Here is a 17018-nt window from a genome sequence, read left to right on the forward strand (position 1 = left end):
GTTTCTATTCTTGACAGATTTTTTCATCATTTTGGCAAGAGATGAACTGTTAAATGAGTGCTTGTAGTTGTCCAATTTGACTCTCATATGCTGAAGTAATGTATAAACTTTTATTTAAATGTATCACTATCTTCTCAGTTATTTATAAGATTAAGATAATAAAAACTATTTTAAATGATTTGTTACAATTAATTACCCCTTAGCAGATTTTGACTCATATATTGTAATGATTATGTTCCATTCTGTTGTGTTATAGTTCCGTTTTCACTCTGTTTAACCTGTTCCTGTTCTCCTGATTTCCTTAGTTCCCCTGTTTGTTAATTAGTTCCATCACACCTGTTCTGATTCAGTCAATAAACCCGTCTATTTAAGGCCTCAGTTTCCTGTTTCATTGTCCTGAGTTGTTTATGTTATTGTGACTCTTATTCTCCTGCATATTCTCCTTCTCCATTAAAAGACTCTTATCTTTGACTCGACTACATGTGACATATATGTTCATCTTCTAAAATATTTTGCATGCAGTAAATGGATGAGCATTTTTATATATTTAATCACTTTTTTTTGTCCAAATCCTGTTGCCCTTGCACTCCTAACCCAGTAGGCAGACAGACGTGTGTGTCTTGATAGGCTGGCTGTGCTCATTAACATGTGCCCTGGTGTAGTGTAGTGCTTCTGACCAGACAGCTTTTTATTTTGATTTAGTTTTGTGTTAAAACCCGATCAGCTCTAGTTGTTATTGTATCTCAGTGGCACAGCGCTGTTAATATTCGTTAGTGAGTTAATTTTCAAAGGCAGCGCTGTCTCTTTCTTCCCTAAGGAGCAATTTATTTATAGAGTCCTAAATCAGACACAAAACACAACTGAAAATGAACTTTGAAAATACTGGTCAAAAAAAGGTAACACTTTATTTTACAATGTCCTTGTTACATGTTACATGTAGTTACTATTGTAATTACTGCATAATTAAATGCAACTAACCTAAACCAAACCTAATCCTAACCATAAGTACATGTAGTTAATTAATATTACTCAGCACTTAAGTGTATAATTACACTGCAACACGGACACCTTCAAATAAAGTGTAAAACAAAAACAAAACAAAACAAAAAATTCAAACAATTATTCAGCTACTGGTTAGCATTATCCAATTGCCTCCATTAAAAGCTGTCAGCTAAAAAGTTGTTTCGGTTCTTTTCAGATGCAGAAAGTTGATTCAATTTCTTTTATTGTACTAAAATAGGCCTATTGTGCACAAAAAGACCAGGAACATATATATATTTCCAAATAAAAGAAAAACTAATATAAGTAAGGACATTAAGAGCTAATTTAAAATAAATAATCGGGTCCCATGTACTTTATATTAGGTGGCCTTAACTACTATGCACTTACATTTAAATGAATCATTTGTTACAATGCACTTATTGTGTACATACATGTTTTACATTGTACTTATATTTAAAAACACCTGCATGTAATTACATCTGTAATTAATTTCGGTAATTACATTTATAATTGCACTGTTGACCTTCCCTAACACCTTCAACCTACCCATACCACCAAACCTGTCCCTAACCTTACCCGTATCCACCTCAATAGCAGCAAAAGTGTTTTTCAATGCAATATGATCCCAAAAAAAATACATTGTACTTATTTTTTGATGTAGTTAAGGCCACCTAATATAAAGTGGGACCAATAATCATTTAGATTTAATATTAGAAAATGCCATATACATTCAAATGCATTCTACATATTATCCTCAGAAATTATATTGTTCAACTAAAATGCAATACATTTAAATAGCTAAATGTGCATTTGAAATGAAAACAGTGTGTGAGAGTGTGAGAAGGGCAGCTGAAGCCACAGAGGACGGTGGGACGGTGGCCGAGAGCCAGATGTTGTCACAAACAGCTGCTTCCTAATGCAGGGACAGAGAATGTGATGACACATGCAAAAGACAGTAGCACTCGTTCAGTTTTCCATCTCCCCTTCATCTGATTCAATCTCTGCGCATGAAGCTGCAGTTTTTTAGACCTAAATGGATATGATATTATAGCGCAGTTACACAAACCGATGCCACTTACACACACTGTTAAACCCACAAGAATATATCCTACTGGAAGTAAGGGAAATGCAATCTGCCGCACTATTTTTTTCCCCCTTCATGCTCACGCACAACAGCCAAGCACTCAGCGGTGAATATCAGCGTACAGGGTATAATGAGAAACAAAGCCAGCATGAACAATAATGAGCGTAGCATATCTGTGCATCTCTGCCAATTAACATTGCGCTTACTATTTTTAAGAAAACCTTGGCAATTAAATGTCTGCTTAATAAAAAAGTGGAAGATAAGATATATATATAATGATTTAGAAATCATTCTGCACTTTGAATATGTGTTTGCAGCAAAACAACTATATATACTCTAATCTTTAAACTCTAAAACAACACAAAGTGTAGGCAAAATACACAATCACGTGCATAAGAAAAAAACACATTCTAACAATTAAAGTGCATAAGCTGTGAACGTTTGTTTGCAGGCTTCAAATAATTCCCTTGTGGCTCAAAGCGTACGTTCCCATTCTGCTAATTGAAACCAAACACAGTAATGATAGACTAAATTTGGAAAATCTCTCCATTATGTTACATTAGTTACACAGTTTAAGGCAGCGTCTGAGGAAATCAGGACTTGAAGGCTAAATTTTGCTGGAGTGTGATTGTGTGATGTGTTGTGCTGGTGTCCTGGAGTGAAAAAAAAACAGCTTATTACATCACATAATTAAAGCAAGCCCTGGGCTGTGCCATGGAAATCCCTGAGGTGCATTTGACATTATTTGATTGTATTGATTGAGACTGGAAAAGGAGTACATCAGACAGGCCTCACCCCAGAGAGCGACAGCCTTTCATAGGAGTCCGCTGACATTTTTTAGACATTTCCTCTTGCAGGAAATCTGCATAATCAGACTGAAGCGAACACACTCGATCCCATTAAAACTACAACTCTATTAAGAAAGCGCCTGTGACTCAGTTCTGTGACGGTGATGCCGAGCTTGGATGGCCTTCCTCAAAGCATTCGTTAAATGGTTGCTAATAGCAACATGCGGGAGAACATCTACGCAGTGAAAGCCTACACTGAATCATGTCGAACTTTTTCTGCGATGTTTAAAATAGGAATTATAGCAGGTAAATTTCCTGATCATTTATGTCATCCAAGATGTTTATGTTTCTTTCTTACTTCAGACGAAAAGAAATGAAGGTTTTTCAACGGGTTGAAGGTCCAAATGTCAGTTTCAGTGCAGCTTCAAAGAGCTCTACATGATCCCAGACGAGGAATAAGAGTCTAATCAAGAGAAACCATCTGTCATTTTCTAAAAAAAAAAATTAATTATATACTTCTTAACCACAAATGCTCGTCTTGCACTGCTCTGTGATGCTCCGGGTATTACGTAATTACGTTGGAAAGGTCATGCATGACGTAGATGGAAGTACTGCAGTAGGGTGAAAATCTCCATCTCATTTTCTGACATCGTTGTGTTTGACTTTGTAAACACTGGTTCAGAACTTCCGCCTACGCGTGACCTTTTTAACGTGATTACATAATTCGTGGAGCATCACATTTGTAGTTCAAAGGTATGTATATATATATATATATATATATATATATATATTTTTTTTTTTTTTTTTTTTTTCTAGATTAGACTCTTATTCCTCTGTGAAGCTGCACTGAAACTGACATTTGGACCTTCAACACGTTGAACCCCAGTGAAGTCCACTATATGGAGAAAAATCCTGGAATGATTTCCTCAAAAGCCTTCATTTCTTTTCAACTGAAGAAAGAAAGACATGAACATCTTGGATGACATGGGGGTGAGTAAATTATCAGGAAATTTTAATTCTCAAGTAAACTAATCTTTTAAAAACCTTAAAAGATCATGATAGAGACAATCTGAAACTCTAGTAGAAACTCTGTATCAAATGATCAATGTGTGACTTCTACAACTGACAATAGAATAGAATAGAATAGAATAGAATAGAATAGAATAGAATAGAATAGAATAGAGCAGTGCTTATAACCTTAGGCAAAAACAGAACAAAATGAGACATTGCAACACCTCAAAGCCAAGCTTTTTCTCCTCATAAAACATTCAGAAACAATATGGAACTTAAGATGCAATATGCAGCAGCAGCAGCGCTGGTTTGAAGGGGATTTTCATCCGTCACAACCTGTAGGCAACTTCTGCATGTGTGATGGGGGCTCAGAAAGTTCTGATTGTAAAAGTAGCGTTCCCTACAAATTCGGACTGCAACATGCACGACTTTTAACTCTTCTAAGGAAAGACAGCATCTCGCATTTGGCATCTTTAGATGACATATAAACAGCACCAAGAGCGAAAACGGCATCCGTAATGAGTGGAATGTGTTTTAAAAGGCTCTTACCGAATCTCAGCACATGTGGCATCCCGTGAGAATATCCCACACACAGTAAGAGCAGCAACAGCCCAAGCCATCTCTGATGAGTTACCAGAGGAGAGCACATCTTCATGAAGCCTGCGATGCACTGCATGTCATTCCCCTGGACGGATCGTAAGATTCCCACTTGTTTCTGCTTTTGGAGGTGTTTTATCTTGTCAGCGGTGTGATCACGGCATGGTCACTGAGACAGAAGAGGACACTCCATCAGCGATGCTCCGCATGTCCGTCTCACTGCGCAAAGGAGCAACCTTCCGACCGGGCGTCCATGTTAGAGATGGGAAATCCAGGAGAAATCCATGTACGGGTGGCCTGAAAGAGCGGAGCAATACGGGAGTGAGTGATGAGACCTGCTGTAGCGTAACGCTTGACGCGCAGAAGGCGGCAGACGCGGGAGCGATGAGCGCGGGCTGCTCGTGCAATGCCGTCTACTGCACTGCTGCACTCACACTGACGTCGCGCCGAGAGCAACGCGCGCGCAACACTGACCACTCACAACATCCATTTCCTACTCCAACATGCTCCAGAGCTCAGAGCGAGAGCTGCGCGTGGCTCTAACGTCTCTGCTCGTGGATGTCATGTTCAGATGAAACGCAGCAGTGTGTTCGGAAGCTTTCTACTGCGCCCGCGGCACAACATGGGATATTTTCCACATAGTTTCACAATCAAATAAACGATTGAAATAGATGAACCCTACAACGCACGTGCTTTTCGTATAAATGTTGGAATAACACTTTTTTTTCTTTCTTTCTGTAATTAATTAATGATTTATTTAAGTAAACAAATCAATAAATAAAAATGGCAGGTTACTCACAGTTTTCGGTCAAAACAGCACAGCACGTATTGGTGCCACAAAAATCATTTTGTATATTCATTGTCAAACAATGACAGTATTCTGAAATGAGATCCCATATGAATTATCGTGGTTATAATATTAGGTTAGACTTTATTTTTTTACACTGAGTAATATAAAGTAATTGGTTGATTGGGACACTTTTTTCCCAGTCATTTATAGCAATAGCAAAAGTGTCCCAATCAACATGAATTCACCATACTTACTACAGGTTTAGGATTAGGGTTCGGTTCGGTTTGGTTTAGGGTAAGTTGCATGTAATTATGCACTGTAGACTATTATCGTATTTTGTTGTAAATGTATACAGTCCTGTGTGTGTGTGTGTGTGTGTGTGTGTGTGTGTGTGTGTGTGTGTGTGTGCGCGCGCACAAAAGTTCTTAGATTGTCAAGTGTTTGTTTTTGTGTAGATAACACACACACACACACACAGGCTCTATATAATAATAATAATAATAATAATAATAATAATATATATATATATATATATATATATATATATATATATATATATATATATATATATATATAATATGTATATGTGTGTGTGTGTATGTATATATATATATATATATATATATATATATATATATATATATATATATATATATATATATATATATATATATAATATTCTAAATAACTTGTCGAAGAACAGCTGCAGACTATTTGGTGGTTTTTGAACTCTGGAGGCCTTTAAAACCAGGAAAGGGCCTAATGTGGACGAACCCTGTACAATTTAAATTAAAAAGACCTCGATTGTGCCCCTACTTTCAAAGTAGGCTTAGAGAAGTGCACTAGAATAGATTGCCTTGAGAGCTGGTGTGTTTCAGCACCACGGACAGCGACGACAGAGCCTCCTCAGCCCTACTGTATTACATCAGAAACCGCGTTCACATCGCTTCACACCGAATCAGCTGCACGAACACACACTCTTCTGTCCTTCTGACCATGCGATTCTGTTTCATCCAAGAAATGACCAAATACAGGCTATTCATTTGGCTGATAATAAAATATAAATGCACCTTATGCCATCGTGCCAATGCTTTTTTTATTTTATTTTCTGCAAAAAATACGAACAAGATAATACAATAATATGACAAGATGTAGATTTTTTCATATTGATAAATGCGTGTCATTTCACACCAGATATGGATGATGCGCAAACTAATCACTCTGAGGTTTCATATGAAACATCATGTTTATTCATAGACTTTAGTTTTGGATCTTTGTACTGTTGTGCGTGTGTGTATCTGCTCAAATATTCAGAAGATCGCGTGTTAAGTGTGTCTTTTGAGTGTGAAATGAAATGTCTCAGTGACAGATCCCACAAAAGTAATTCAAGTGACGCTAAAAGACTCATCAGCAGCAGTGACACACTATTTCCAGGCAAGGGCATATTTAATGATGCTTCCTTCAACCTCACAACAGACGTGTGTGTGTGTGTGTGTGTGTGTGTGAGGGGCGGTGCATTTTAAACTAGGATCGTGCAGTCGTACCCGGAGTCTCAACATGCTTTATTAACTTACAAGTCATCATAACCCTCTTTGCAATTAAGGTGAGAGAAAATCATAACTCTACAAACACAAACCTTTCTTTTCTTTTCTTTTTTTTTTTTTTTTTTTTTTTTTTTTTTTTCAAGCACATATATAGTTCAATGTAATTATTACCTTAGTCATTATGTGAGGTTAAAACAGAAGCACATGCATCAGTCAGATCAGATGAACTGTTCCATCCCGGCTGTGAAATTTAAACCAAACCTCAGTTTTTTTCAATGTCTCCATCAGATATTACTTTAAAAGCACCGTAAGAGCCGATCGTATGTGTTGATGGTGAAGTAAATGCCTTACCTCGGGTGTTGAGAGCAGCTCGGGCTGGTGAAGAGTGAGGACAGTGGCAGCACTGGTTCATGTGCTCGGATGGAGGAGCCGCTCGGGCTCTGTGGAGGAGACACGCCTCCTGTCGGCGAACACAACTCCCGCTTAAAGACACACGGCTGCCGCTGCGCTGCACTTCCCAATAAAGGTTTTTAATCGATATATGATGACAATATATCATTTAAAACATGTATAAAGCAAGGTAACGCTGAATTTGAACGGCATGCGTCCAGCTGTCATTTCACAATAATCGCGTAATTGTGACAGGAGACAGCGAGAGAAATTCGTCTTCTTTTCAAATACACTTATGAAAAAGAAGCATTTTTTTGTAGGCTATATATATATTATGGATATTACCAGCGTTATGGGATGGCATTTTGGTGACTGTATGTGTTACATATTCTAACTGAATCAAAATAAAATAAAATAACATAAAGACCGTGTTAAACCACATTAAAGAATCAATAATGAATAAATACAAACACAAATAATGTCATAAACATAACCTATAACAGTATTTTACAATAAAAGTATACGTATTTCCTTATTAAATATACATATATTTTCATACTCTTATTTTATAAATACTATGCATTTTCATACATTAACATTGACTTTACCTTTAAAAGCTAACTTTAACCAGTAAACAAGCATTTTTACAGACTTTTCCATTAAACATAAGTGCTACAAAAAGGCTATTGAACACACACACACACACACACACACACACACACACACACACACACACACACACACACACACACACACACACACACATATATATATACACAGTGTGTGTGTGTGTGTGTGTGTGTGTGTGTGTGTGTGTGTGTGTGTCGCTGAATAGCTGATGTTATGCTTTTAAAGTAAAACCATTATGAAATGCAAATCATGAAAAAGCAAAAGTGAAAAATCATGAAAGAAGCAAATTGTATAATAATATGCAATGATAAAAATGTTCTGCTTGATTTACTTGATGATTTTTTTCTCTCGCAGAATTTTATTACATAGATCAAACAAGACTAGTCTTTGTACAAACTACTTAATTTTACATAAACATAATTTTAGTGTTTCTCTAGTCATTTTTTTTGTTAAAGTTTCCTTTGCCATATATTTTACTCAAACATTATAACACTGTTATACTAAAGTGTATGCTTTACATAGAAATATAAATAACACAATAAATATAGTGTAGACACCATATCTACATAATAGAAGTAATGCAGCACCTGAACACAGAGACATCAATATTGATACACAATCAATAGTTATTAAATCTAAAAACAAAAGCAATAATAAAACAGTGTAAATACAGCTGAAAAATAGCAAAAAATCAACCTCATCAATTATTCAAGTGGCAACATCAGTATCAGAAAAGTTTAGTAGTTTTTTCTTAATTTTATAACACTGATAAGCGTGAATTGAGTACTAATGTAGAATTTACTTTGTTCTTTTATTCTTGCTTTTTCATGTAGACATTACATGGTTTTTTCTGTAGTATTTACTTCAGCATAGAATCGTAAAACACGTGTGACAACTTGCCCCGACCTGCCATTATATAATAACTGACTCATCTTACAGATTTTTAGACGCTAGGACACATTTCTCAATACTTAGGTCACTTTTGCAAAACTCTTCACACAGTTCTCCTAACCAACTTTCAGCTTGGCAAAGCAGTTCATTTCACATTCAAAATGCACTAAATCTACCAAAACACTTTATTCAGATCTTAAATCAACTCATTCTTTCAGAACACTAGCAAACGTTGACAGCCGACAAACACACTTTGTCACCCACAAAACAATGACCTAAAAAACACTAACAACATGTAGCATTATACAATGTTTTCTTGTGTAAAACAAGGACACATTTCTGTTTATAATTCACTGCAATATATGTTACTGGAATGAATCAGACATGATGCAGAATTCATCAATATTTTATGTTGTCTCCTTTTGTAATATAATTACAGTTTTTTACAGACACTAGGACACATTTCTCAATACTTAGGTCACTTTTGCAAAACTCTTCACACAGTTCTCCTAATCAACTTCCAGCTTGGCAAAGCAGTTCATTTCACATTCAAAATGCACTAAATCTACCAAAACACTTTATTCATGTCTCAAATCAACTTATTCTTTCAGAACACTAGCAAAGGTTGACAGCCGACAAACACACTTTGTCACCCACAAAACAATGACCTAAAAAACACTAACAACATGTAGCATTATACAATGTTTTCTTGTGTAAAACAAGGACACATCTCTGTTTATAATTCACTGCAATATATGTTACTGGAATGAATCAGATATGATGCAGAATTCGTCAATATTTTATGTTGTTTATTTATTTTTATTTTTTTGCACTTTAATTCCAAAATACAAGAATTTGTATACACACCATCCACTGATACAGATACAATTCAATTGTTTTTACAGCATTTAATTTTAAGATTTAATATATATTTCATTAAAATATTACTGTAGGAATTTAGCAAATTGCTGTCTTATTGAGTTTTGTATTATGTTATTGTTTTGAACATAAGTTTAACAGTTTTGAAAACAGTATGTAAGCATGTGCAGATTGGCCTGTACGTACACAGAGTTTTGGCAGTTGTTGTGTCTGAGTGAGAAAATAATTCATGAAATTTGAGAGATGTGGTCATTGAATGCATTTTGTGCCAAAGCAATGATAATTGATCCTCAGTTTAGCACACAGAGACTTCTGTTGTGCTCACTGTGTGAAGAGTTTTGCAAAAGTGACCTAAGTATTGAGAAATGTGTCCTAGCGTCTGTAAAAAAACTGTAATAAAGAGTAACACCTGTGTAGATGTTCATCTACAATGAGAATCAGCTGTGGCTGGTCCAACTGTCCAGTTGTTTTTATAGCATTTAATTTTAAGATTTAAAATATATTTCATTACAATATTACTGTAGGAATGTAGCAAATTGCTCTTATTCAGTTTTGTATTATGTTATTGTTTGAACACAAGTTTAACAGTTTTGAAAACAGTATGTAAGCGTGTGCAGATTGGCCTGTACGTACACAGAGTTTTGGCAGTTGTTGTGTCTGAGTGAGAAAAGAAGTCATGAAATTTGAGAGATGTAGTCATTGAATGCATTTTGTGCCAAAGCAATGATAATCATTCCTCAGTTTAGCACACAGAGACTTCTGTTGTGCTCACTGTGTGAAGAGTTTTGCAAAAGTGACCTAAGTATTGAGAAATGTGTCCTAGCGTCTGTAAAAAACTGTAATGTATCCCAGTGTGGTTTCATTGTATTGGCCTGTTCACTCGTTCATTCATCCATCAGTGTGTTTTCTGGCTTGCATATTGTTTATTTGATGCACATATGTGATGCTGGTCTGTGTCCAAAAAAGAAAAAAAGAACAACTTTCTTTTTTACCATCGCAAGACAAGCACAAAGCACGCTGTCCCTGACTTTACGTGTTGAATGAGAGTTTGACCAGGATAGCCTCACAGCGTACGTGATCAGAAGTACAGTCCAAATAATGAGATGGGGAGAGAAGCCAGCGCATGTGAAACAGCCATGACAGATCCGGGGGTCTTCTAAAGGACACACCAGCTACTGTCTCAGCTTCTGTCTCTGATGTGTCTGTGTGTGTGTGTGTGTGTGTGTGTCATGAGCTCTGAGAGAGAGAGAGAGAGAAAGAGAGGAAGTGATAGAAGCAAGGCGTCTCATTGCTTTTCCCCTCTCTCTTTAATTACAACCAGTCTACCATATCGGAGAGGAAATTAATTATTCACCTAATCTGCCACAGGAAGAAATACACGTCTAATGAAACACACCGCCAGTGCAACAAACAATAAGACACATAGAACACAAAGCCATAAATAAGCAACCAAAAGGTTGTAATAATTGTACACTTATGAATAGAAAGTGAATCTAATTGTATACAGAACCTATATATATATATATATATATATATATATATATATATATATATATATGTGCGTGTGTGTGTGTGTGTGTGTGTGTATGTGTGTGTCTTTAAATAACCTGTAAAATAAATTGTGAAATATCATTCCAACGTAAATCAGCTGTTTTCTATGTGAATATACAGTAAAGTGTAATTTATTCCTGTGATCAAAGCTGAATTTTCAGCGTCATTACTCCAGTCTTCAGTGTCACATGATCCTTCAGAAATCATTCTAATATGATGATCTGCTGCTCAAGAAACATTTATGATTATTATCAATGTTGAAAACAGTTGTGCTGCGTAAGATTTTTATTTAGAAACTGTAATACTTTTTTTCAGGATTCTTTGATAAATATAAAGTGCAAAAGAACATCATTTATTTGTTCTTTTGAAACATTATAAATATCCGTATTGTCACTTTTGGTGAGTTTAATGTGAGTGTTAATTTTAAATCTTACCTCAAACCGTTGAATAACAGTGCATCATGGTTAAAGAAAATTAAATTTAAAGTATTTTAAATTGTAATAACATTTCACAATATTGCTATTTTATTAATATTATTATTATTTATAAATAAAGGACGCCTGGTGAGCAGAAGAGACTTACTTTAACAACATTTTTTAAAAAAATAATTATTCCAAACTTTTGGCCTTTATTAAGGATTTTATTTCATAAGTGCTGGTGAACCTGCTTAAACTAAACTTAACACATTATATACACTTACTAGTTCGAACATTATAGGACAAGCCAGAATATGGGTGTCTTGATGCCTACAGAAATGTGCTTCATTTATCTACCATTATAAATTATGCATCATTGTTTTTAAAAATAAATAAATAAATGAGTGAAATGTGTAGTGTTGTACAAGCTAACTGTGATATGTGATTCTTTTTCACATTTCTGCCGTCTCACATCTTTTGAGCAAACAGAGAAAATATCAACAAGCGGCTTATCTCTGATCCTGTGTGGTGCAAGACTAATTTCTAGTTTTGAACGTCTCGTGTTCACACCAATTATTTATGGTGACATCCCTATTAAGATCCCTCAGCTGCTTTTTGAATTAGAGAAGCGCTAATAAGGTCTTTCAGCAGTTTATACACTGCAGTCTGTAGACTTTAATGAGCCCCTGGCCGCCCCATTATCCCAAACAAAGATGGAGGTGGATTACCGCAAAGGCTGAATCGGCCCATGCTCTCAGACCTCCTGTCATTCTTACTGGAATGTGCCTCCTTAATATTACTGAGGAAACATTGCATGAGACAAACAAGCACTGTGATATTTGTGAATTTTGTGGCTTTCCCACAAGATTATAAATGTGCTGTGTCTACGGGAATGGAGTAAGGGTTGCTGGTTTTTAGACAGGGGAAAATTGTGTGAGTTCAGTCTTTTGTAACCTTTTCATTATTGTGTCCAGCATATTTTCTCTCTCTCTGTCTCTCTGCTCACATTCCATAATAGTTGTCATGGTACTGTAACTATGCTGGTTTTGTTAGTAAATGCATACAAAATCAGACACACAATTTAAACATTCAGTTGAATAGGTGGAGTAGATACAGAGACAAATTTAGGTAACTTTCATCGAGCAGTAGGTTGATTGTTACAACAGAGAAATTGTCAACTTCCATGATATGCAAGCATGCATTACAGGTGACCTATTATGCCCCTTTTAACAAGATGTAATATCAGTCTCTGGTGTCTCCAGAATGTGTCTGTGAAGTTTCAGCTCAAAATCCCCCACAGATCATTTATGATAGCTTGTCAAATTTGCCTCTATTTAGGTGTGAGCAATAACACACCGTTTTTGTGTGTGTCCCTTTAAATGCAAATGAGCTGCTGCTCCCGCCCCCTTTCCAGAAGAGGGCGGAGCTTTAACAGCTCAACAACAACAAAGCTGGAGAATCTCACGCAGCCAAAATGAGGATTGTCAGTAACGGTGTTCAGCCTTACATTGTTCAAACCGGAGTCGACACTGATGGAGAGACTCAGGAAGAAGTTACAACTTTTAGACGTTTCTGAATGGTTAGTGGATAAATTGATGTAGTTGCTGTGGAGTTGATTCAACTCATCCACTAGCATGTGCCGTCATGTTCATCTTTTGTGTTGAATTGACCCTCGTTTGTGAAGCAGTCCGGCGTAAAATGACGGCATGACAACAACACTCTACTACAACAACTATTCCTCTTCTCTAAAGCAGCACAACATGGCCCCGCCTCCTTTGTTGCATGTTCTCGGGGCGGGGTTTATGTACATTTTATGTCACCAACCCAGGAAGAAGCTTGTTGTAGTTCCTACCAGCCATTTGTTGTAGTCCTTAAAAAGCGATTTCTGTAAAAGAATTTTTTAAACTCCAATAACATCTGATATTCAAGTAACCTATTTTATAAAAGTTTATAATATCAAACAAATGTTGCATCATCAAAATAACTGTATCTCTCCAATCCTACAACAATTACTGTAGAAAATGACATCAACATCACACAGCGATATTACTGGAGCTGCAATTTCAAAATTTTCGGAAATATTGAAATATTACATTACACTATACACAATTATTAAATCAACATCTAAAAATATAGTATAAAGAAATGAGCAACTTGTGGCTCTTATATTAAAAAAAACTGTCTAAATGTAGAAAGTCTTCTCTAAAGTAAACATTAAATATTTAAGTGTTTAAAACAAATACACACAGTTGTCAGCTGAAAAGGGGGGATTTAGAAAAACTGAAAATTGAAAATGTCATTTAGTTTTGCTACTTTGTGCCAGACAAAGATTTTCTTTCTTAAAATTTGACAATGTATCATACAAATATTATTACATTTTAAAAATCTGATAATGTAATCAAAAAGCAAAATAAACTTGGTAGCCATAGCAAGGCAAAACAGGCAGCCATAAATGCAAACTGTAATTTCCTTCACCGCAAATTTCAACACAAAATGAATGAAAATTTGATATGTGGACGAATTGTTCAGAATTTAGAAACAAATATAGTAAATGACAGAATTTCCCTGTTGAACACTAAGACCAATTAAAGACAGTTAAAATTATGTTTTAAAAGTTTATTTTCCTTAAAATCCAAGGGGCTAAATGTATGAATCATGTCTATCTATAGTGGCAGAAGGGAAAGGCACAAAAGTAAAAACAGGGCTTTGATGTGAAAGCATGCTGACAGGTGAGTGGCTGTTTTCCGTGAATGCTTGCTGGACAGCTGAAGAGTGGACAGCACCACTTTTCATTCACACCTTGAGAGGACAAAAGAAACAAACATCAGATTTGAAGTGGAAAGCAAGCTTACCTGCTGCTTCTGTCTCTGACTCACTCACGACTGGCACTGCCCAGGCCAGAATGACACTGACAGGTGTGAAGATGAGCTTCTGCCAATGCTTTTCATGTCGATTGGATAATCAACAACACAACATTGTCCAAGTAAACTGAACAGAAACTCATACGGTGAACAGTTCTTGTTTCCTGGTGTTGACCAAAAACATACTCAAGTATATATGTATGAGATTGCCATGGTCAACATATTGCAAAATCATTGTCCAGACAACAAGGCCGGATAAACCATATGGACAACTGGGCACTTGCCCAGGAGCACCACATCCAATAGGGCATCACCATGTCCAGACGGAGCACCATGTAGGGATGCATAAATGTTTTCAAATAGAGCAAGATGTCATGCAAGGGCCAAAGAGTCAAGAGTCAAAAGAGTCAAGATCAGTAGCTTCTTTCTGGAGGAATCTTAAGGCAAGAACAGCAGCTTTTCATTGTGCCACACTTTTAACCAGGGTAAAGGAATGTTTCACACTTGTAATTTACAAGTAGGGTTAGCACTGCCTTTAATCTGGGGTTATGAAACCCTGCACCCGAGGAAGGTAAGCACCAACCTGATCTCATGGGAAAACGTAAGTGTTACGAGGTGCAACCCACCCAATATGCAGCGATAATGCCTCATATTTGCATGCTTTGGACAGTCATGAAATAAACTGGAGTGAAGAAGTTACCATCTTTATAGTACAAAAAGTCCATTCAGGAAAATCTTGATAGCAGTCGGCAGAATATTATACGAGGATACACAATGCTTTATGTAAAAAGGTCGAGTGTGGCGTCCATCCAATCACTGACACTCTCACCGCAAATATGCAAATAGGAACATTGATCAATGGTTTAGGATTGTAAAGTGTGAAATGTTAGCGTATGAATGCAGAGGATTAATTGTTAACCCTGGGTAAAGTTTGAACAGTGTGTAATGTGAAGAAAGATAACCTAGGATTCAATTTACCCAGGGTTTAGAGTGACCCGGGACTAACTATTTAGGGTGAAAAGCCCTCAATAGTGTACATGGTGGGTCAGATCCCTTCTTCTTGTTTTATAATCAAGAATGGTCTCTTGTAGTTTGTGGCATCTAGGAGAGATAAGACTGAGTAGTGATTGGCCTTCCCCCAAGCTAAGACAGAGGCGGTGATGGGACGCTTTTATCTGGGTGCCAAGAACACAGCAGAGAGAATTTCAGACATCTGAGGTGTGTCAACAGATCTCCTGCAAGTCTCTATCCCCCCTGCCCCTTGCCCCTGCTGTCACTGTTAAGCATAAAGTGCACTTCAAACAGTCCCCCAGAACTATCAGAATCAGAACGAGCTTCATTGCCAGGTATGTTTATATGCAAGGAATTGGTTTTGGTGAGAGAAGCTTCCGCAGCACAAACAGAATGACAGTGACAAGACACAGATAATAAGAATAAAAATAGAATAAGTAAATAGGAAATAACAATATACTAAATATTTAAAGAAAACCCAATACACAAAAATAGACAATAGTTGGTATATGTGTGTACAGGTATGTTATGTACAAATGCAAGCAAATGTAAATAAGAAGTATGGTTTGTTAAATAAATAAATGTATAAATAGTGTTGTGTATTGCATATGTTTATTGCCAAGTGGGCGCATTAACAGTTCATGAGGTAGATTACATGATGGTAGAAACTGTTCCTATGCGTGGCCCGTCCTGGTGTTTAGTGCTCTGTAGCACCTACCAGATGGCAAAAGTTCAAAGGGGAAGTTGCCTGGGTGTAAGGGGTCCAGAATGAATTTGCCAAACTTTCAGTTAACTAACAGTTATTAGTGGGTGGGGTGGAGTGTACCGGGGTTTTGCTCAGCAGTCTGGACTATCTGCTGTAATCTTCTATCGTTGATTTGGTAGCTGAGCTAATCCAGACAGTTATAGAAGTGCAGAGGATGGATTCAATGACTGCAGAACTGTTTCAGTAGAACTGTCTCAGCAGCTCCTGTGATAGGTTGAACTTCTTCAGCTGGTGAAGGAAGTAAAGTCTCTGCTGGGCCTTATACACAATGGAGTCTATGTGGAACTACCACTTCAGGTCCTGAGAGATGGTGGTGCTCATGAACCTGAATGACTCCACTGTTGCCACAGTGCTGTCCATGATGTCGAATGGGAATAATGCTGGGGTGTTTCTCCTGAAGTCCTCGATGATCTCCACTGTTTTGAGTGTGTTAAGCTCTAGGTTGTTATAACTGCACCAGACAGCCAGTTCTTTAACCTCTGTAAGCAGACTTGTCACTGTCCTGGATGAGGCCAAAGTGTGTGGTGTCGTCTGCAAACCTCAGGAGCTTGACAAAAGGGTCTTTTGTGGTGCAGTCATTGGTGTAGAGGAAGAAGAGCAGTGGGGAGAGAACGCACCCTTGGGGGGTGCCAGTGCTAATGGTGCAGGTGTTGGATGTGAATTTTCCCAGCCTCACTAGCTGCTGCCTGTCTGTCAGGAAGTAGAAACAAAAGCAGAAACAAACCAGGTATAAATAGACAGACACTAATGAATAAACACAAAACAGCTGGGTGCAATGAACGGGATAATGAGTCCGGGAAGTGGGTT

General features: G+C 36.9%; 1 protein-coding gene across 1 annotated transcript in view; it reads right to left on the reverse strand.

Moving 5' to 3' along the window:
• Nucleotides 1–4561, reverse strand: part of grik2 (glutamate receptor, ionotropic, kainate 2) — a 251086-nt gene extending 246525 nt beyond the window's left edge. Inside the window, exon 1 of the mRNA XM_067391519.1 lies at nt 4435–4561. Coding sequence (XP_067247620.1) covers nt 4435–4561 — 127 coding nt within the window. The remainder of the gene's footprint in view (nt 1–4434) is intronic.
• Between the last annotated feature and the right edge of the window lie 12457 nt (nt 4562–17018).

This window comes from Chanodichthys erythropterus, chromosome 2, assembly GCF_024489055.1.
Source record: "Chanodichthys erythropterus isolate Z2021 chromosome 2, ASM2448905v1, whole genome shotgun sequence".
Classification (NCBI taxonomy): Eukaryota; Metazoa; Chordata; class Actinopteri; order Cypriniformes; family Xenocyprididae; genus Chanodichthys; species Chanodichthys erythropterus.